This window comes from Diceros bicornis, chromosome 16, assembly GCF_020826845.1.
Source record: "Diceros bicornis minor isolate mBicDic1 chromosome 16, mDicBic1.mat.cur, whole genome shotgun sequence".
In the NCBI taxonomy this organism is placed as follows: domain Eukaryota; kingdom Metazoa; phylum Chordata; class Mammalia; order Perissodactyla; family Rhinocerotidae; genus Diceros; species Diceros bicornis.
This window is the reverse complement of record NC_080755.1, coordinates 29,723,588-29,746,561: the sequence shown is the minus strand read 5'-3', so window position 1 is coordinate 29,746,561 and position 22,974 is coordinate 29,723,588. Positions and strand designations below refer to the sequence as shown.

Here is a 22,974-nt window from a genome sequence, read left to right as displayed (position 1 = left end):
ACAAGACTAGCCTTGACTTGACAACTCTTGAAGCCAGATGATGGGTATATGGGAGTTCAGTCTTCTATTTTCTCTACTTTTGTTTATGTTTGAAATTTTCCATGGGGCTAGGGAAGCATGAAGGAAGACTCAAGAAATTACTACTATAAGAACTAGTAAGTATAAACTTGATTGCTTATAGAATCAGAGACTATATGACCAGAAAGCTAAAATCTTGCCCCATCATTGCAAAGTAAAACTCTGGCCTTGAGATCTTCAAGAATCAGGCAAGGGCCAGCCCTGTGGCTTAGCGGTTAAGTGCGCGCGCTCCACTGCTGGCAGTCCGGTTCAGATCCCGGGCGCGCACTGACACACCGCTTCTCCGGCCACGCCGAGGCCCCGTCCCACATACAGCAACTAGAAGGATGTGCAGCTATGACATACAACTACCCACTGGGGCTTTGAGGGGAAAATAAATAAATAAATAAAATCTTTAAAAAGAGCAAAGGAAGATGTTGGGGGTGTGGTTTTAAAAAAAATAAGAATCAGGCAAAACTGTACAACATATACAATCCTGCTGCTGCAGCATTTTATAAATTTGATCATGTGATACTTATTCATAATCTGAATATCTAGTATAGTGCCCACATTATATACTTTAAGCTACTGGTACTCACGAGATTTCAGAGCCACATTTAAAGTTGCCATTAATCAAAAGTTATATTACTGCATGACTTACAAAATTCACAACACTCTAATTTAGAAATTATAACATCCTAAAGAATTAAATGGATTCGTAAACTACTTTTCTTTGGCAAAGAGGCCAGGATAAAATGCATGTGGTTAGTGAATATTTTTACTAATGAACTTGCAGTATTAAAAACCAACTAACAAACAAGATGGTAAGCATTAATTTTCCACGTACTCTACTTACTAGTCTTTCATGTAAATTAGAAGTGAGTTCAGTGAAATTTTTGTTTGAAAGCAACTGATATGGGGTTTGATATCATCATTTCCTGAACTGAAAAAAAATTTTTCTTGGCATAAAACTTTACATGCAGATCATTTCTAAGAATCAAATGAATTTTGACAAGGGAATGACTAAAGTGTTATTCCGAAGTATTATGTGAGAACAAACTAATTTTATTAATTACTTCAGTTAAACTTTATTTACATGACAATGTAGGGAAGGTTCATGTTTTAGAAAACTTAATTACCAAGAAAACTACAGGTTCACTCTGAATGCCACCAAATAAGACTAACATATACAAACCACATGACATATCTTTGAATGTACTTTAATAAATTTCTAATTTGTATTTTTATCATGGAAGTAGAATAAAGAGGTATAAAGTTATTTCATACCCTTTTGGGGGAAAATGCTAATAAAAGGCTAAAAAATGATTTCTCCCTAACGATTTTCTTACCTTATTACATAATTATCATCTTTACTATTTTTATGCACTATGGCACCTATTCCAAAATATTTTTTTCCATATTTTTAACATCTCTAAAATTGGGATGTGGCTTACAATGATAACTGGAATGTTTTAGCTTTCTTAGTGGTATATAAATTAATAAATATTCTATAAACAAAAGTATGTAAGATAAGAAATATAGCAAATTACCTGACTTTTTTAAGGTCAAAATATTATATATAACAAAATTCACTGATAATTCTCTGCTACCTCAACATTCTTGTAAGTTTCAACACTCGTTCCAATTTTATGTTCAATTTATTTGTAATGTATTCAATATATAAAACTCTAAACATATAAGAAATTTGTAATAAAGAGTTCTGAAAGCCTTAACTAATAATATTTTTAAGTTTTTAATCATCAGAAGTTTCTCCTATAAACTATGTTCTTGAAGGTTTCCTAATGTTTGACAGTTGAACTAATTCTAGCATAAGCACGTGAAAACTTGAATCATCAACATTTAAAGATCTGAATATCAAATACAGTACTGGCATAAAGGATCAATTCCTACTTGAAACTGGACCTGTAAAAACACTGAATATTCTATACAACATCCAAATTAATAAACTGAATAAATGAGCTAATTCTGAAAAGCAGAAGAGTAGCAAAAATATTCCAAGGATATAACCCACACTAACCTTGTTTTTTCAAGAGGAGCCCAATCTAATTCTCTAGCAACAGAAGAATTTTGCTATTCTCAGATAGTCTGGGGTCTAAAACCTATGAGAGAACTGCTCAGGAAAACAAAACAAAACAAAGCCAACCCTCTGTAATCACCAAAGACTGGCCCACCGTTACTTGAAGTAGGCAAGTTATAAGTAAATTTAAGAATCCTAGAAAACTGTTAAGTATATCAATGACAATCTCATAAGAGGCCTTCAGCATTATCATAAAAATAATCCACTCTACTTAAAAATAGGACACCTTTATTCACAACATAAAGAAAAGAATTTGGTAAATTTCACCAAATTGGCACTGTACAGCAGTTCAAAGAATGTTCAGAAATGAGATCCTTACAATACTGAAAACAATTACTCTGGAGTATCATATCTGCTTATGGTTTTTTTGCTTTTTAGTCTTGTTTTGGTTTTTCAAATGCCATAGAAAACCAAGATTCTAGAGACTTTATGCGTTCTATCAAAAGAGACCTACATTCTTCTAGGTCACTGAGTGTACTTGCTAATTCCACTAAGAAGGTCCACATCCTTGCTGTCATTACCTACCTACCTCTCCCATTTGTTGAGAACCTTAACAACTTAAGGACTCTGACGCTACTTGGGATTTCACTGAAATGTCACAACAGAGCAGATTTTTCAAACTGTTCTTGATTAACATCAACTGTCCCCCTTCCCCAAATCACTTCCCCCTCTTTCCCTTTAATCCCTTAAGGCTACCTGGAACACAGTTTGCAAACAGATGCTATAAGGCCCCATCTGTAGGCCTCTCAAACCCTCCCCCCCGTTAGCTATTTACTCACCTTCTGGCTTACTGCTCAGTCTTTCTCTCATTCTTCCACTGCTGACTTCCTTCTCAGTCCGTCCCACTAAACACCCTGATACTCCCAGGCCATTACAAAGCTTCTTCCTCCTCTTGTCTCCTCAACACAAAGGCCCCATCTACCACACTTAACTCAAATCTGGCTCTCCCCCAGAGCCCATTAACCTCACGACCTTTTCTGAACTGTTTTTCTCCTTTTCTCAGGAGGTAATGGTGCTATCTCATAGCTCTATGTTGTTATTCCACACCATTTCTCCTTTACTTTGTACTTCTGTACTTTGTATAAAACCTATTCCTTTTCTTTGATGCTCATTCCACTAGTGGTTTTCAAAACTATATTAACCTGAGAATCCTCTTCAAGGCTAATCCTTTTCTTATGGTTTTGATACTACACTGTCTCATCTGCTGAGAATTTGCTCTTTCAAGTATTACTTCTTTCCCTTATATTTTAAACCTCTCCCTCAACATACATAAAAAATACATACATACATAGAAAACCAACTTTGGCTCCATTCCTATCTTTTAACTATTGTACTATCCCTTTCACTTCGTATTGAAGTTTCCTAAAAGAATAAGCTACACATTTCTGTTATTTCACTGATGTATCAAATCTGCTGGCACTGAAATGGCACTTGCCAGGATCACAAGAAACCTCTTGTTACCAAACATATCAGAAACACCTCATCTTCATCTCAGGTAAAATCTCTGAACAAACATCACTCCTGGGTTTCAATGTCCCCATTCCTCTGGCTTCTCCTTCTACCTCTGACTTCCTGAGAAGCCTTCTCTTCCTTTACTGACGCTCCATGATACTCTCCAATGCTGGGTCTGTCTCTTCTAACTCTACACATGCTTCTGGTGCAGTTTCATGTACAGACAAGGCTCAAACTACCACCTACGTGCTCCACCTCAACCACTCTCTACTGCAGAACATCTCTACCATCACCTCAAAGTTAAATATTCCAAACTCAACTCATCCATCCACTTTCTCATCACAGCTGCTCCACCTCTGGGACTCTATTTCATATCAATTCATCCAAACAGGGAGACCTGAGAGTCATCTTAGACTTTCCTCTTTCTCTTATTACCTACATTCAATGGCTCCCCTCATTATGTAAATTCCACTATTTATATACTTCTCATATATTTTATTTCCTCTCTTCCTTCAGTGTTATTTTAGTGTAGGCCCGAAGAACTTCTCTAGTCTTTCATAACAGCCTCACAACTGGTCTCTGCAGTCTCATTCTCTGCCAGTATGCCAGCCACATGACCACCAAACTTTCTTTTGAAAGTGCAGATCCCATCAGGTTACTTATTCTCTTGTTTAAAAATCCTTCAGTGGCACGCCACTGCCTACAGGATAAAGTCCAAAACCCTTAGCATGTCATAAAAGGCTTTCTGTGATACGGCCTCTCCCAAGCTTCATCCCATGTTCTTTCCTCAAATTTTCCTACCTGTCAACTCTGTTCTCTCACTTGCTTATCTTGCACATGCTTCTTTCCTTTCCTGGGAAAGTGTTCCCCTCACCCATCAAACCTAACAAACACCTGCTCACCATGATATTACTCAACTTGAGCATTATTTCCTTACTGCACCTTCTCAGATGCCCCAAGGCATTCCTTCCTTTTTGCTCTTATGCACATCTCCAGTAATTTTACTATTATTCTTTCTCTCCTAGGGGACTGTGAGTTCCCCAAAAGGAGAAATTTTGTCTTTTTGTTTTTGTTGTTGAACTGTATATCACTAGCACCTAGTACATTTCCGAGCACATATCAGAGTTTAAAAAACATTCACCAAGTGGATCCTCACACACTTCAGGTCCTAGTCTTTCTTACTTGCATGCCTTTTCATTTAAGATAGAACAACCATGAGCTCCCACTATAAATGTTAACGAATTAAGGTGGGGTGAAGGGAAAGTTAGTCTGTTCTATTAGGGAAAAGAATATCCTAGTTTCTTATTGGTGAATGGTAATACCTGCCCTTTTATTTAAATGTAGACAGAGAGTTATAGCTCTAACAACAATTAAGGAGGCAGCACTTTGTCACTCAACAAAGTTACTAAAGAGCAGAGCCATAAAGAAACCAAGACAGTCAGCAAATTAATAGGCTGACTTTGAAGAAAAATATATTTCACTGGGGCCGGCCGGGTGGCATAGCGGTTAAGTGCGCGCGACCTGCTTCAGCAGCCCGGGGTTCTCAGGTTCGGATCCCAGGCACGCACCAACGCACCGCTTGTCAAGCCATGCCGTGGCAGTGTCCCATATAAAGCAGAGGAAGATGGGCATGGATGTTAGCCCAGGGCCACTCTTCCTCCACAAAAAGAGGAGGACTGGCATCACATGTTAGCTCAGGGCTGATCTTCCTCACAAAAAAACAAATATATATATATATACTTCATTAAAACTTATAGCAAAAGAGAAAATTTAAAAGTTAGGGGTAGCCTAGATATTACTAGAGTCTAGTGCTAGCAATTGAGCTTCATTTTTGGCAAACTTCCCAAGAAGAAATAAACAGAACTGGTCATATAATCCCATCTATAAAAATTACAGTAAGTAACTGGCACAGGTTACCAATACAAATAAAGAATTTTTAAATTATAAATTTTAGAGGATTAAGTGCCCTCATTATAAAAGTGCAAAATATTTAAATGTGGCTACATACTCAAATAAAACTTACATTAAAACAGTAATCATTTACATATAATTCCTAAAAAATAGAATTACTGTATAGCCAGATATTCTATAACTAATCACAGAGAGCTCAGAGCCCAGAACAGCTAGCTGAATTACTGACTCACAATGCAAAATCACTTTCATTATGTTTAAAAAAAATAAAAGGCAGCATTTGTTTGTTGGTTTAAACACATGGAGTTTAAAACCGACTTTTTCAGGTGTCCTCTGCAAAAAATGTCAGTACTTCCAACCCAGGTCCGTCATATTTGTGTTTCCTTTCTTTTCCATACCATATGTTGCAGTGTTCTCACTGCAGCTCCTATCCCACAGCCTGATCTTTTCAAAAGCCCTCCCTGAAAGTGCTATCTGGAGCTATCTACAGCATTGACAAAAAGAACTCTCCAGATCACATCTATCTAGAAGGACTTCTTCCCTTAAGACTGAGATGGGAAGGCAGGAGAAATCTCTTTTGATACCTGATAATGCGATTTTAATGCTCCGCTCAGCATTATGGCATTAGACAAATCTTCTGTACAATTTTGATAGTTCCAACTATGAGATTCTCTATATTATTTGGTAACATAACTTCCAGAAAATTAACTACATTTAACATTGAACACAAAAATTGAATTTAGCAATTCTATACACGCTACTTTAATACTTTTAACTGTTGGAAGAACCCGCTGAAGAACTGTTAGAAATAAGAGCATCATATATAGGAAGTCAGGGATGATTATTAATCTATAGTATCCAAATTAGTTAGTAAAAATCAGTGACATATTTATCAAACAGGTGTATTATGAAATGTCACTCACCATCCCCAGCAGGAAGTCCTCTCTCCTTTTTTTCATCACATTTGTTGCATTCACTGAAGTAAAGCAGCAGGAACATATCCAAGAGTACCCAAATCAAGGAGGTGGCTAGGACCACCTTGCAATATGCAAATTTTCTCATGGCACTTTAAGTCAAATGCAAAATTTTAAAATATATATACATAAATATATAAAGATCATGAAAATTATTCCAATCCAGTTTCATCAGAAATCACGTTCATAACCTATAGAGAGAAAAAGAAAAAGATTAACTTAAAAATTCAGAACCTAGAAATTGAATTGTAAGATTAATTTAATATGCATATGAAATTTTACTATGAAGAATAAGTTTATAAATCAGACTTAGAAAAACGCTTGTAAAATACATAAAAATTAAGAGTATCAAGAATATACAAATAACTCCTACAAATCAATATACAACAAACCAATAGGAAAACGAGTAAACGGTATAACAGGCACTTAGCAGAAGGAAAACCCGAATAGCCAATCAACATGTGGAAAAATGCTCAATTCATCATAATTAGGAAAATGCAAATTAAAACAACAGTGAGCTACTATTTCATATCCACCAAACACATGGGGATTAACAATGCAGTGATTCCCAGTACATTTCAACCACTCACATTCAGTTCCCAGAGCCCAAGGATTAATATGAGTTCTCCTAATAGCCTGTACTATAGCAGTTTATTGGGCTAATTCTTGTCCCTCTGTCCCACTGAATCCCATTCTAAAAATGCTACAGTCACTAGCCATTCAGAAACAGACTTATGGAAAGTATAATGAAAAAGAAAAGGGTATCATAAGATCTGAGACCTCGTCTTGGCTCTGATAGAAATTTTATAGATTTCCCTGATCTTTAGTTTCCATTTCCCAGCCTCCCCACTTGCCGCCAAATCTGTTAAAATATGAGAAAATGAGCGGAGGAACTGTCACCAAATTTGTAAAGGTCATTTGGGATAGTTTGACTAGAAACAGTTCTGGCATATAAGCAGTTCCCCTGAGGGAGCTCTGGAGCAGTCTAAAGGACCTCAGAGAGGTAGGAGCCATCCCGCTGAGCAGTCAACACTGAGGCTCAAAGGCCTGTGTCACAACTGATCAGGAAAGAGACAAGCCAAGTGTATTCAGATGAGGTGGATGGAGGAAACACACACTTCACATGTATGCCCCACACTGAAAGCCACACGAGCAGATGCTCTGAAGAACCGGGCTGATGGGCAGTGTAGTAGCTTCTTACAAGGACAACTTTATGTAGCATGTTCCATGGCAGGCAACAGAGATAAATTTACGTGAACAATTCAGGAGAGGCCAGAGAGTTTATCTATGAAAAAGACAACAGTTCTTGCCTACTTCACAAGGTTGCTAGACAGCAACCTGAAAAGCAACCAAAAAAGTACTAAGTGATACTTATAAATCTAAAGTGTTATTTCTGCTCATTTCTCTGGGGGTGCTACTGTCATATTCTTGCCTCAAAATCATATTCACTCAATATCTGATATTGTGTCACGTGTGGTGAGCAATTACTAATAACTAGGGTAACTAGGGGGAAGGGAGAACCAAAAGCATTATACTGCATGGCATCATGGAACAACATAGTTCTCTCCAGAGAAGCTAGATATATATAAATTTATATTTTGAGGTATTTCATGTGAAAGGCTTCCTCTTTTGGTCGCTGGCAAAGCAAACAGTCTGACTGCTAGTGCAATATCTGGAATTCAAATGTGGTTTATGTTCTCTAAAATCTGCTGATTGTTATTTTTTTTAATGCTTACAGCCCAGAATTCTTAAATGTAAATCTTTATAACTTTGCATCCACTCCTATTTAATTTTTCCAAGATGGCACAATTAGATTCTGAAATTGAAAGTGAAATGCAGGAGGGACGTGTGTGTTTGAGAGGAGGGGGGTATGGAGGAAGCAGGAGGTCTAGGGAAAAATGTAGGTAAAGGAGAGGCAAAAATCTTTGAGACCTTGGGTTAGGCAAAGATTCTTTAGGTAGAACAAAAATATCCCCACAAACTGTAAAAAAAGATTGACAAACTGGACTTAATAATTAAAAGCCTCTGCTCTTCAAAAGGCACTATTAAAATAAAAAGTCACAGACTGGGAGAAAAAAATTATTCACAAATTACATATCTGATAAATGACTTGCATCCAGAATATATAAAGAACTGCCAAATTAAAAAAAAAAAAAAGCCAATAAAATAGGCAAAAGGTTTGAACTGTCACTTCACCAAAAAGCGATGCAGATGGCAAATGAGCACATAAAAAGGTGTTCAACATCATTAGCTATCAGGGAATTGCAAATTAAAACCACAACGAAACACCACTATGCACTGATATAAATGGCTAAAAGAAAAATACGAAGTGCTGACAAGGAATTGGTGCAACTGAAACTCTAATACCTTGCCAGTGGGAATGCAAAATGGTACAGCCTATCTGGAAAACAGTTTGGCAGTTTCTTCTCACATGAATCAGTAATCCCATTCCTAGCTATTTACTTAAGAGAAAGGAAAACATACATTTACACAAAGACCTGGACACAAATCTTTACAGCAGCTTAATCATAATCATCAAACTCTGGAAACAACCCAAATGCCCATCACCTGGTGAATGGATAAACAAATGGTGGTACATCTATACAGTGAAATACTACCCAGCAATCCAGCAATAAGAAAGAACAAACTCTTGATACACATGCAATAATATGAATGAATCTCAAAAGCATTATGCTAAGTGAAGTCAGTCAGTCACAAAAGGCTGCATACCATACTATACGATTCCATTTATGTGACATTCTGGCAAAGGCAAAACTATGGGAACAGAAATCAGATCAGTGGCTGCCAGAGGCTGAGGAAGGAGTAGGGGATTGCCCTTAAAGGGGCATGAAGGAATCTGTAATAATGAAAACATTCCATATCTTGCTTGTGGTGGTGGTCATATGACTATGCCCATTTGTCCAAACTGAGAAAACTAGACCTAAAAGGGTGAATTTTACTGTATATAAATTCAACCTCAATATACTTAAGAAAAGATAAATATGGGAGGATACTTGAAAGAAACAAGGTCAATTTTAGAAGGAGAAAAACTGTATGTTTCCTCAAATGACACATTACCAGAATTTATCTTGGAAGTCACTAAAAACTCAGAGTTTGTTTTGTCCCAACCACAATAGATTAAAACCTTCCATCTGAAATGCATTTAACTACTTAATTTATTTTAAAAGTTATAAAATCAGAATTAATGTCAAAGTACAATAATCAATTATATCAGTAAACTTCTGATCCTACTCTACATACCATATGCCCAGTTTTTCCAAAGATGGATCAGCATTTTCCAGGGCTAAATAATTATTTTCTCTTACCCCTCATACTTCTCACCAAGATTCTCCAGAAATTTAAAACTTAAGAAGAGAGGCTCAGAAGCAAGAACAGAAGCTTTAGGAGAAAAGGGAAGCTTCACTCTCTTGGACCTAAATCTTTAGACTTTGGGGTATAATGCGGTGCTTACCTCCTTTCTCCTCAGAACACAGTACTCTCAGGCACCCAGACCTAGGATTACTAACTTCGTGTTGTACTGACCAGGCAGGTATGAGATATAAGACCCTTCAAGAGATCTATTCCTTTAATTTGTAGCTAGAATCTCTGCCAGAAAAACTAAAAGACTTTAAAAGATGATGGTTATCCTCTAATATTGTAAGGAGAGCCTAGAGTATTTTATTTACTAATTATATATTCCACTTGCTCTATTTCTCAATCGGAATCATAATCTAATGTATTCATTCACTTATTAATTAATTTGTTCAATATACACAAACTCAGTAAATGCAGGGAATGTGTCAAATGCAGGGAATACAAAAGTGAACAAAATATACACGCTCCCTGCCCTTATGAAGTTTAGAGTTGGCTCCAGGAAATCAGGCATTGGTCAAACAGTCACATAAATGTGATATTTCAATGGTGATGACTGCTTTGAAAGGAGTTCCACAGCACTATAAACATCTGTAACAGAGAGATCTGACTTTTTAAAAAAGGCTTCCCTGAAGAAGACATGATTTGAGGGGGCAAATAAGCATTTTGGGCAGCAAGTAGCAAAGGCTCTATAGCAGGAAGGAGCCCAACACTGAAAGGTCAGTGAATTGAAGACAAAAGAGGAAACTGTGATGTGAGACAAAGCTGGAGCTAGATAAAAGTGGGCAGATTCAAGAGAGATTAAGGGACAAACTCAACAGGATTTAAGGATGATTAGATGGGGGTAAAAAGGAAGAAATCCTGGCTTGTACAACTGGATGCAGAGTAGTGCCAGTCACAGAAATGGGACCAGTAAAAGAGAACCAATTTTTGGAAGGCGGAGAATAAAGATGAGAAGAAACAGTTTGATTTTGGACATGTTGAGTAAGAGGTACTTTTGATACCTTCAAGGAGAGATGTTAACCTCAGCTGCTGGATACAAAATTTGGGGCTCAATAGATGGGGTCTAAGGTACAGATATACAGACAGAAGCCCCTGCTCTCATGCAACTTTGTGGAGACAGACAGACTCAAAAAAAAAAATCAACATACAAAATAATTTTTGTGGAGCGTAATTTCCCTCCTAGAGCGTGGGCTGGACTTAGTGACTTGCTTCTAACCAGTAGAATATGGTGGAAGTAATGGGGTGTGATTTCAAGGTTAGTCATAAAACACACTTCCTCCTAGCTCTCTCTCAGAATCACACACTCTAGGGAAAGCAAGCGCCATGTCAGGATACTCAGGCATCACTATAGAGAGGTCCACGTAGTGAGAAACTGAAGCTTCCTGCCAACAACCAGGACTATCTTGCCAGGCATGGACATGAACCTCTTTGGAAGCAGGCCCAGTCAAGCCTTCAGATGACTGCAGCTTCAGCCAACATCTTGACTGCAACATCCTGAAAGATCCTGAGTCAATACCACCCTGCTACGCTGTTCCTGCATTCCTGACCCAAAGAAAATACTAGATAATAAATGTTTATTGTTTAAAGCCATTAAGTTTTGAGGTAATTTGTTACTCGTCAATAGAGAACTTCATCAGAAAAACCAGGACCAAAAAGGAAATTCTTTAACCTATCGTAAACATATTTAATGATGGAACTTCTGATGCATTTCTATAACATTATAAATAAGACAAGTTATGCATCCTCACTTCATTTTGACATTGTACCGGAGGTACAAGCAATAAGACAAGAAAAGAATAAGGACTAGAAAAAAAAGAGACAAAATCGTCATTTGCAGACAGCATGATTTCTACATAGAAATTCTGAAAGAATCAACAGATAAACCAATAGAACTAATTGATGATTTCATCAAGGTCGCTGAATACAAGACAAACATATAACATCAATCATGCTCCTGTATGGTAATAATAACTAATTAGAATATATAAAATAAAACAAACCACATTCAAACAGCTATAAAAACTCTAAGGTATTTGGGAATAAACTTAACAAAACAGGTGTAAGACATGGAGAAAATTGTGGAGCCTTACTGAAGGATATAAAAGAACACCTGACTAACGGATAGTAAATATCCATATTTCCTACGTTCAGGGGGAATAACAACAGCTTCTTCTCAAAATTAATCTATAAATTTAATACACAGTCATGCACTGCTTAACAACGGGGATACGTTCTAAGAAACACATCATTAGATGATTTCGTCACTGTGCGAACAACATAGAGTGTACTTTACACAAATCTAGATAATACAGCCTACTACACACCTATGCTATATGGTACTAATCTTATAGGACCACTGTCACATATGTGGGTCAGTTGTTGACTGAAACATTATTATGTAGCACATGACGGTAATTCTAATCAAAACACAAATGAAGCTTTTGGGGACTGGATTTATTATAAAGCAGAAGTATCTAAAACTACTTGGTACCCAGAAACAAACCCATACACATGTAGAAAGCTGGAAAGGAGCTACTAGAAATCAGAGTAGAAAACTGGTGCAGGGACAAACGGCTTTCCATATGGTAAAAAATAAAATTTAGATCCTACCTTATATCAATAACAAAAGTAAATCTGTAAATCGGGCCAGCCCGGTGGCGCAAGCGGTTAAGTGCGCGCGCTCCGCTGCGGCGGCCCGGGGTTTGCTGGTTCGGATCCCGGGCGCGCACCGACGCACTGCTTGGTAAGCCATGCTGTGGCGGCGTCCCATATAAAGTGGAGGAAGATAGGCACCGATGTTAGCCCAGGGCCGTCTTCCTCAGCAAAAAAGGAGGAGGATTGGCGGATGTTAGCTCAGGGCTGATCTCCTCACAAAAAAAAAAAAAAAAAAAAAGTAAATCTGTAAATAGAAAATAACTGAAGCCAAAGTTGTCAAAACAAAGCGCAGCTATTTTGGTCTGTTACCTACTGGTTAAGGTAGGGATGGCTCTAGTCCCTTAGGATTCAATATTATAGTCTCCGCTTCCAACAAAGCGTTTAGACCAACATTTCTGCCACTGTCTTTGAGTTGTCAAGTCATTATTGATTAAAATTTAGCACTAAGAAGCTCATTCACTAGCCAAAAAAAGAAACAATTTTCAGGTATTAGTATATTTTCATTCTACCTGAGTATTTAGCAAAAACTAGTAAAAACCCACCCAAAGTTCCTGCACAAAATGACGTCCACGTTCCATATAAACTTGGATATTTCTCTTTCTCTAATTATTTCCCAGGTGTTCCCCCAAGTTTAGAGGTTGGGAGAGGAGGCTTATCATTTGGGGTATTCATGGTATAGACTCTTATAAAATTTATTGGCTGAAATATTCCAATGTATAGCATTCAATATTTGGTATCTTGAGTGGAATGTCAATTTCTAAGGTAATAAACTGACAACTTCTAGTAATACCTTTAAAAGATTATATTTTTTCCCAATTATCAAGTAATATATGCTCAATGCAAAGAATTCGGCAAACACAGAAAAGTAAAAGATACAAAACCTATAAACTCTCATCCCAGCTACAGACTATTACCAATGGGTTAAGTGTCCTTCCAGTCATTCAGAATAATAGTAGATATGCCATATTTTAAAGCAAGTTTGTAATGTCCATTTTGCCTCAAACATTTTAGTGTATTAAATTTCCTTATCAAGGGGAAAGGAAAGGGATGGGTGTGACTGTAAAGCGGAGCGTGAGAGATCATGGTGATGTTGTATTTTGATTTTTTTTTAAGTTAAATTAATATGCTCAACAGACATTTCTAACCCCTCTTCCCATCCCAACCTCTGAGCATCATGTCTTAGGCAACACTAAATGTCTTAATGGTCACTTCAAAATAGCCCTGTGCTGGTCTTCCTCAGCAAAAAAAGGAGGATTGGCGTGGATGTTAGCTCAGGGCTGATCTTCCTCACAAACAAACAAACAAATAAATAAATTTAAAAAATAGCCCTGATATCCAAATACCAAAGTTATGTCAAAATGCCACATACTGTTTTGCACTTAAAGAACAGACATAAAGTAGCTACAAACCGAGGTGGCTTCCGGGCTCATGGTTCTGACCCTTGCTTTCCCCGTCCTCCCCTAGGGGTTTCTTCTGGTAACAGACCCAGCTCCCTGGCCACAGGATAGTCAAATGACCTAGCCAAGCCAACAACAGGACCTCACTCTGGCTTCTGGAGTCACAAAGCTAGAAGCCTATGCATCTAGGACTGCAAGCAGCCCCACTGTCCAACACACAGAGAAAGAAAGCCCACCTGCAGTCCAAGAGAATGAGGCCAAGCAGAGGCATAGAGAACAAGGGGCAGAGGGTCCTAATGGTGACCAAGTCCCTGACTCTTCCTTGGCTTTGGTGAACATCCAGGAATCCTTCTATTAATCCCCTTTTCTGCTTAAGAGAGTTTGAATTGGGTTCCTGACACAACCAGAATGCCTGGGATAGAAGAGGGGAGCAGACTTACATGTAAAATCAAGTAGGTTCTGGTCCACTGATGAGGTTCCCCTCGACTAGTCCTAAACAATTATACATTATAAGGCAGACTACACTATTTGAAAAGATACTTTTTAATGCCCCAAATCACAAAAATGTATCAAATATCAAAAGTATGTATAAAATACACTACAGAAATAAAGGATTACAAAACAACACAACACACACATATCCACCACCCCGTTTAAGAATAAGAACATCACCTTTAAAGTTTCCCCTCCAATACCATCTCTTTCCCAGCTCCTCAAAGGCAACCTCTATTCCAAACTTTCCAATCCACCTTTTCCTGATAGTTTTACCTCACTGGTATCCTTAATAATGTTTTCTTTACATTTGTTTCTGAATTGCTTATAAATGGAAAAATCTGAGACTTGCTTTTTTTCTAACACCGTGTTCCTGAGATCTAGTCATATGTTACATGTAGTTGAAGTTAATTCATTTCCACTACTGAATAGTATCCCATTGGCTTATTATACCACAGTCTATCCATTCTACTCTTAATGGACATTTGGTTCTTTCTAGGTTTCTGTTATTACCACCAGTACTGCTATGAACATTCCTCAACACATTTCCTGGTACATATGTTACAAGAGTATTTGTTTACGGCAGGGGTCAGCAAACTTCTTCCGCAAAGGGTCAGATGGTAAATATTTTAGGCTCTGTGGGACATAAGATCTCGGTTACAACCACTCAACTCTGGTTTTGTACCACAAAAGCAGCGTAAATGATATGTTAACAACTGTGATAGTATTCAATAAAACTTTATTTATGGACACTGAAATTTGAATTTCATATAATTTCACATTACAAATTACAAAATATAATTTTAATTATTTTAAACCATTTAAAAATGTTAAAAACCTTTTTAACTTATCAGTTGTCACACTGACCCCTGATCTAGAGTACATCCTTAGGGGTATTAGGTTATTGGGTATGTGTACTTTATTTTATTTTTTTTTTAATTTAGGATGGAATTTCTTTTTTTTTTTTTAAACAGTTATCTTTATTTATTTATTCCCCGCCCCCCCAAAGCCCCAGTAGATAGTTGTATGTCATAGTTGCACATCCTTCTAGTTGCTGTATGTGGGACGCAGCCTCAGCATGGCCGGAGAAGTGGTGCGTCAGTGCACGCCCGGGATCCGAACCCGGGCCACCAGCAGCGGAGCGCGCGCACTTAACCGCTAAGCCACGGGGCCAGCCCGGGTATGTGTATTTTAAATAGGACTAAATATGACCCGTTTGTTTGCCCAGGTGGTTGTAGCAAAATAGAAAGCAAAATGACATCTCTGGATGTTATATCCTTGGTAACACTTACTGATGTCAGACTTTTTATTTTTGGACAATCTGGTAGGTGCATAGTTGGTATCTTAATGCAGTTTTTAATTTGCATTTCCCCACCATCTCTGACCTTACTGGCCATTCCATTTCCTTTTGTCTAATGTGCCTACCGAAGTCTAGTCCACTATTTTATTGGGTGGGTTGTTCTGTCTTTTTCTTATTAGTTTTTGAACATCTTTATACAGTCTGGATTCTAATCTTGTGTGAGTTTCATGTAGTGCAAATATCTTTTCCCAGTTTGTAGCTTACCCTCTTAATAAGAGGTGTCTTTTATGGTTCACATTTTCTATGTCTTAAGAAATTCTGCTCTATCTAGAGATCATTAAAAATAATGTTTGGGGGCCAGCCTGGTGGCGTAGTGGTTAAGTTTGCATGCTCTGCTTCAGCGGCCTGGGTTTCATGGGTTCCGATCCCAGGCATGGACCTATGCACCACTCATCAAGCCATGCTGTGGCAGCGTCCCATATACAAAATAGAGGAAGATGGGCACAGATGTTAGCTCAGGGCTAATCTTCCTCACCAAATAATAATAATAATAATCATAATAATAATAATAATGTTTTAGTGTCTAAACATTGTAAAGTTTTACCATTCAGGTTTAAGTAGAAATTCTATGTCATTTTCTTCGATGTGGATAACCAATCGTCCCTGTACTATTTATGGAAAGTTCATCCTCTCCTTAAAGGTGTGCAATGCCAACTTTGCCATAAACCAGGTTTCTGGGGTTCTATGTTCTGTTCCATTGGTCTGTTTGTCTATCCCTATACCATACTGCTGTCTTAATTATTACAGCTTTATAATAATTCTTGATGTACGGTAAAGCAAGTCTTCTCACCTTTCACCGCTTCCTGACGAGGGACTTGGCTACTCTTGACCCACTGGCCTTCCTTAGCAATGATGACCATTTAATTACAGTAGATATTCCATCTACTGCAAAAAAAAACTAGTAGTTAAAAGTGTTTACAAGTCTATAGTGGAACAATTCTATTGTTTTGAGAAAATAAATTAAAAAATCATAAAGGTCATAAAAAAGAAGTTGGTGATGCAGAGCTAAACTCAAGAGAAGTCTAAAAAAAATTCCAAAAATGTTTTTCAAAATGACATCATTATTAAAATAAATGTATAGCACCTAACTTTTATGGCTACTATACTGTTGTTCCTTAAAAAAAACAGTTTCAGTATTTTAGAGTCATGACTCCTTCCATGCTCTCTGGATATTTACTGACTCTTGGGCAACTATGTGCTTGATACCATGTCAGGTACTGTGATGGTACAAGCATGAAGGCAATGATCCACACCACAGAAGCTCTTATCACATTGTTAAACACCAGTCTAAGAGACATGCCATTCACGTTACAAAAGAGAAACACCAACTCAGGAAACCTGGCAGGAAAAAGACATCCAAGAGAGGGAAGTTTCTAAACAGGTTTTATCAGGAGACACTATAAGATACTAAACTTTTCTGCAACAAGGTTTTCTTTCAAGTAAATTTTTTCTAGAGTTGTTTTCCGTCTCTCCTTTACCTAAAATGCTTTAATGGCTTCCCACTGTCCTTCTGTTCTGTTCTAAAGAACACTATCACTGCAGGACCCATACCTGAGAGTCCTCACTAAAGAAATTCCATGATCAAACAAGTTAGGGAAAGGTTATATACTTTATTTGCCCTGGGAGAGTCATACTGTATATTATTGCACTGAAGGTTCTGTGAAGTTCTGCAATAAGGAAACCTATTTAACTTTGTTAATTCAGAACTTCTCATTTTCAAGCATGGAACTTTCCCCAACTACTTTGTCTTTTTTTTTTTTTTTTTGCATGACATAAAGCAAGTTTCAAATAGTAATAAATAAAGTAGTAAAGATTGGTTTAAAAATTGCCTGATTCCAGGATTTAAAACTATGGGTTATTTTCTTTCTGCAAAACTGATATTTTTGTTAATCTCCAAATCCTGGAAAAAAGAGATCCCGTTGTGTTTAAAAGCCTCTCACAAGGAAGACCCTCATAAAGTGAAGGTTAATTTTATAATATCTTGATTTGTTTTAAGTTCATATTTCTGTATTGTTCTTTAATATAACATATACCTGTATATAATACAAATAGTTGTGGACAAAAGTCAGAAATCCAAAAGTCACCATTACATAAATCCCTAAAAGAAAAGAACTGACAAACTTTCCCTCAGAGAAGTGAAATTTGTCAACTGTTTCTACTAGTAACTATTTTTTCTAAGTTGAGAATATCATATTCTAAAGAATATACCTAGCATTAAATATTGCGTTCAGCAAATGAAACAATACTCATGTAGGATACTGTGAAGAAAGACTTAACACAGCAGGTCTGTTTTACTCAGTCCTTGCTAATCTGTGGGGATTGCCTAGAAGCATGGCAATGACCCCGGCCAAACTCTGAGATCTAAACTCCTGGAATGTTCACAGTCACTGGTTAAGGATGTTAGAGGCAGTGGGTCAGGATGTACGAAACTGTCAGCTCTGTTTAAAATAATCATCAAGATTTATGACGTGTACCTAGCATCTGGTCTGGGGTCCTAAGTTTCAGTTACCAAGGCTGGACACATAGCAGGAATGTGCCTATGTGACCAGCCTCCTATAAGAACTCTGGACTGTAACACTCATGTGCTTCCCCGGCCAGAGACATCTTGTACTTATCTCTATCATTCACAGCTGGAGAGAAAATTGTGTCCACAGAGGGAAGACTTGGAAGTCCATGCCTGATCTCTCTAGCATTCACCTGTATGTATCTTTTTCCTGCTGTGCCTGCACTGTATCCTTTGCTGTAATAAACCTTAGCCATGAGTACAACATTATGTTGGATTGTGTGAGTCCTTTCAGCAAATTAAACTAGTGGGCAGTCATGGGACCCCCAAAACAGATACCACTAAAGAATTTGGTTTGCCATAACACCTACTTCTCTCATTGTTCAGAAGCTAAATGATCATAATCACAATCTCCTTAAAAGAATAAGTCAGTGTGCAGGATAAAAGTTAATCTAGCAGGCCTGAGATTGTTATCCTTAGAAAGACTTGGTTGCCAGGTTCGCTCTTGGCTGGCATCTGGGAACTTGAATGATAAACAGTTCCCTACACTGATAGAAAACTTACCATTAATGGTAAGTATGGCTAACAGTGCCTAAACTGTACAAATAATATGGTTTACGCTAAACACTCGCTTTCCTTCTGGGAGCCTGAAATTTTGGTACATGCTAGGCAGAGGGTGCCTATATGACCAGCGCCAATAAAAACACTGGCACTGAGTCTCTAATGAGTTTACCCAGTAGACAACACTTCACACACATTGTCACAATTCTTGCTGGAGGAATTAAGTACATCCTGTGTGACTCCACTGGGAAAGGACTCTTGGAAGCCTGTGCCTGGTTTCCTCCAGACTTCACACCATGCACTCTTTCCCTCGCTGACATTGCTTTGTATCCTTTCACTGTAATAAATCTTAGCCACTAGTAAGACTATATACTGAATCCTGTGAGTCCTCCCTCCTAGACAGTCACTGAACCTGGGGGTGGTCTTGGGAACCCTCAACACAATCAGTAATATTAAAACAGAAGCAAATGTCTATTGGGTCAAATGCTGAAATTCGCTTAAATTTCAATTCCAACACTAATTATTAGTTATGTGATTCCAGCAATATTACTTCATCTGCATAAATCTGGGCCTCTTTATTCCTCTAAATGAGAAAAACACACCCACTTTATAGTTCCATTGCACTAAATTAAATGAGTAATGCACAACACACTCACATACCATAGTACACGCTCAGTAAATATTAAATAGTATTTCTAGAGGCACTTTTTTAGATGAAACAAAACATCGGGAACCTTTTATATATGTACTGATGCAATGAGAATTCAAACGGCCATTTGGAGCACAGTCATGCACAGCATAACAAAGTTTCAGTCAATGACAACCCATATATACGACGGGGGTCCCATACGATTAGTACCATATAGCCTAGGTGTGCAGTAGGCTATACCACCTAGGTTTGTGTAAGTATACTCTATGATGTTCCCATAATGACAAAATCACCTAACAATGCGTTTCTCAGAACATATCCCCATCATTAAGCAACACATGACCGTACTGCAAAGAAAAGTTTAGAGACAAACTTTGACCCTGTATCTTCAATACTGGCTCTGTAAGTGATTTCCAGTCCACATGACAGGATTATTGGGTAAGCTCAAGCAGGTTAAACCCTCTATAATAAGTACCTTTCGATTTCTAAATCTGGTCTTCATTTAGTCTTCAAATTGACCTTCCTAATGAGAAGTGAATGCCCTAATTAATTAGTACTGAGACTATGCTTGATGGTTACATTTCTCAAATTACCAAACCGGGACTTTAGTACAAGCCATTCTCTTGTGTGTATAGAAGGCATAAAATTCAATCAACATAAATTTGAAGCCTACAGAGCTATAAGATCAAAACCCCAATGAAAAGAGAAGTACAATCCTGAAGTCATTCACTTCCAGCTATCAACTTACCCCAAAGTGGTTTTTCAAATGAATTCATATCCCAAATCCACATGTCCCACATCTCCTGTTGAAAAATAAATTTCCTAAAATCAATTTATTACAGAATAACGCGCGCTCTGTCCTCCCCCCTTACCACAGTCATCCTATTTCATTGGACTGTAGGCCAGCTGCCACCGGAGGGCAAGGACCTGGCACACAATAGGTGTTCAGTTAATGTCTATCACATGAATGAGTGAGTCAATGAATAAAGTATTACCGAGATCCAACACCAAGCTCGGTGAAAATACTATAAAAGAATCTTTCCTCCTCTTAGAAATCTATGAGGATATTAACTTTCCAGAAAGCCAAAGGCACATAGAGAGCATCTGGATACTGGTGCTGTTTGTTCCTTTTCCCACCCTCACCCCCCACCAGGTTTTTCACCACATTGGACCCCCAACTGAATTCAAGTGACCATTCTCTGCTAGACTACCTATTCTTGATTAATCCAAGTGAACCATGGCTGTTCCATTCTTGCCAGTGCAAGTGACCAAATCTTGACCAATCAGACCTGAGGAGAAATCTGTTGGGAAGCATTTAGGAAAAGTTATGCTCCCTCACAGAGATGCTGAAGCAGAAACTACACTTTTCCGCCTTTGGACACTGTTTGTACAGCACACTCAGAAGCGCAGCGGCCATCGTGAGGTCACGAGGGAAACCAATATCAACATGCTGAGGATGGCAAAGTGAAAACATGGAAAGCATGTGGGACCCTAACGATACCATGGAGTCACTGAAGAGACCAACCCTTAAATCTATGTCTGGACTTCTTGTTATGTGAAATGATAAAGCCCTCATTGTTTGAGTATTCTGCTACTACAGCAAAAACATCCCAATACACCACTCTGCAGCCTACAATTATTGATTTAGATGGGCATGTATCCTGTGAAGAAAAAAATGAAGATGTGAATCAGTGGGGGATCCAAACTAAGGAGTCTTCTTTTACAAGAAACTGCATAGAAGCAGAATTTCAATATGAATTTAATAGCTACAAAACAGAACTTGGTGTATAACAGGCCCATCTTAGATACAGCATTATTTAATCTGTCACAGAAGCACATATCTCTAATTCATTCAAACTTTAATAAATATCAGATATTTGCAAGACACTACACTAAGTAGCCTGATATACATAAATATGAAAACAGCTCAGACCTTGTCCTCAACCAGCTTGCAGTTTAGGGGGAGAGATAACAAGGTAAGTTTGTGTGGCACTTCACAATTTACAAAATGCTTTTGTATCACTGCTACAGGTGCCAAGTTATAAGGGGCTATAGTGCACAATGGAGAGAAACTGGTGGGGGAGAATGACTGGGGAATTGGTTTAAGTAAGGAAAAGGCAAAGGATATTTTAAGTGGACAAAATAGTGTGAGCTAAAATAGGGAGGCTAGAAAATGCAGGAGATGTCTAGAGGACAGAAAATAGAAAAACTGGGAGATACGACTGAAGGGATGTGTTCAGAACCAGGGAAATCTTGACTATCATGCTAAGGAACTTGAAGAGCAATGGTCAGGGGAACTCTTCCCATGTTTTTACTTTTTTTTTTTTGCTGAGGAAGATTCGCCCTGAGCTAACATCCGCTGCCAATCTTCCTCTTTTTGTATGTGAGCCGCCACCACAGCACGGCCACTGACATACGAGTGGTGTAGGGCGAAGCCTGGGAACTAAAGCCGGGCTGCCAAAGCGGAGCAGGCCAAACTTAACCACTAAACCACCGGGGCTGGCCCACCATAATTTTACTTTTATCTCTTGAATACAAATGCCAACTCATTACAACAAAAACACTGTGGTTTCAGAAAATTTACATCTTTCTTCCTAACCATGAACTCAGTAAACTAGGAAATACACTGCCACTATCAACAATGGAAAACCTCAAGAATCCTGGGGAACAGTTTCTGGGAAGTAAAGGATCCAGCAGGAACCTTCTCCAAGCCAAGGGCCCACACTATTTTCTGGCCATGGAGTCCCCAAAATCTCCAAGGTTTTGCTCTGTATTTTTGCCAAAACACCAACCTCAGCCCTGAGTTCCATAATGCTGCCCTCTTCCCCTCGAGTTATCACTCTCTCTTCTTTCCTTCACCAATTTCTGTGCAAGTAGTCTTTATTCTCTATCTCTAAATTCTCAACTCCTCAACCCAGTGTAGTGTGGCCTCACTTCAATGAAACTGTTTGGTGATCAAGTCACTCTAATGTTCTAACTACCAAGACTAGTCTCTTTCTCAGATTCATTCTACTTAATGTCTTAACCTCTTAAATTATTTTTGGAATAGGCAGGCTATAAATAAAATATAACAACTTCTTTTCTTGGCTCTCAGGGTCATCTCTCGTTCTCTTCCTTTTCTGACCATGCTTCACAGTCTTCTTTACTGGGCTCATCCCACTCTGCCCTACATCTGTCCTCAGGCTGCTTGATACTCTACACAACCTCCTTGAGAAATTCATCAGTTGTAAAGCTTCACCCACCATGTGCTGATGGCTCCCATATCTGTATCTTCTTCCTGGGACTCCCTGGTTAGACTGTAAGCTCCTTCAGCATGGGAATTATGTTTTTCATACTTGAGCCCTAAAAATCTTATGAAATGTCTGAAGACAGCAGAAACTCATAAACAAAATAGCATCTCCACCCCAACACCATTCTTTATCCTTTCCTAATGCTTTACTTTCCATTCTAGCACCAAACACTAATTTACATGATAACATATATGAATTAG

The 22,974-nt window shown here is 38.1% G+C and overlaps 1 protein-coding gene across 3 annotated transcripts in view; it reads right to left on the bottom strand.

The window, feature by feature from the left end:
* The window catches only part of GALNT1 (polypeptide N-acetylgalactosaminyltransferase 1), a 135,004-nt gene that overhangs the window by 67,170 nt on the left and 44,860 nt on the right, over nucleotides 1–22,974 (bottom strand). For 2 of the 3 annotated variants that reach the window (XM_058557001.1, XM_058556998.1), the window contains exon 2: nucleotides 6,442–6,683. In XM_058557001.1, the coding sequence (XP_058412984.1) occupies nucleotides 6,442–6,580 (139 nt within the window). In that variant the 5' untranslated portion in view covers nucleotides 6,581–6,683. Of the gene's footprint in view, nucleotides 1–6,441; nucleotides 6,684–20,232; nucleotides 20,288–22,974 lie in introns of all 3 variants that reach the window. The other variant, XM_058556997.1, reaches the window with a different exon arrangement.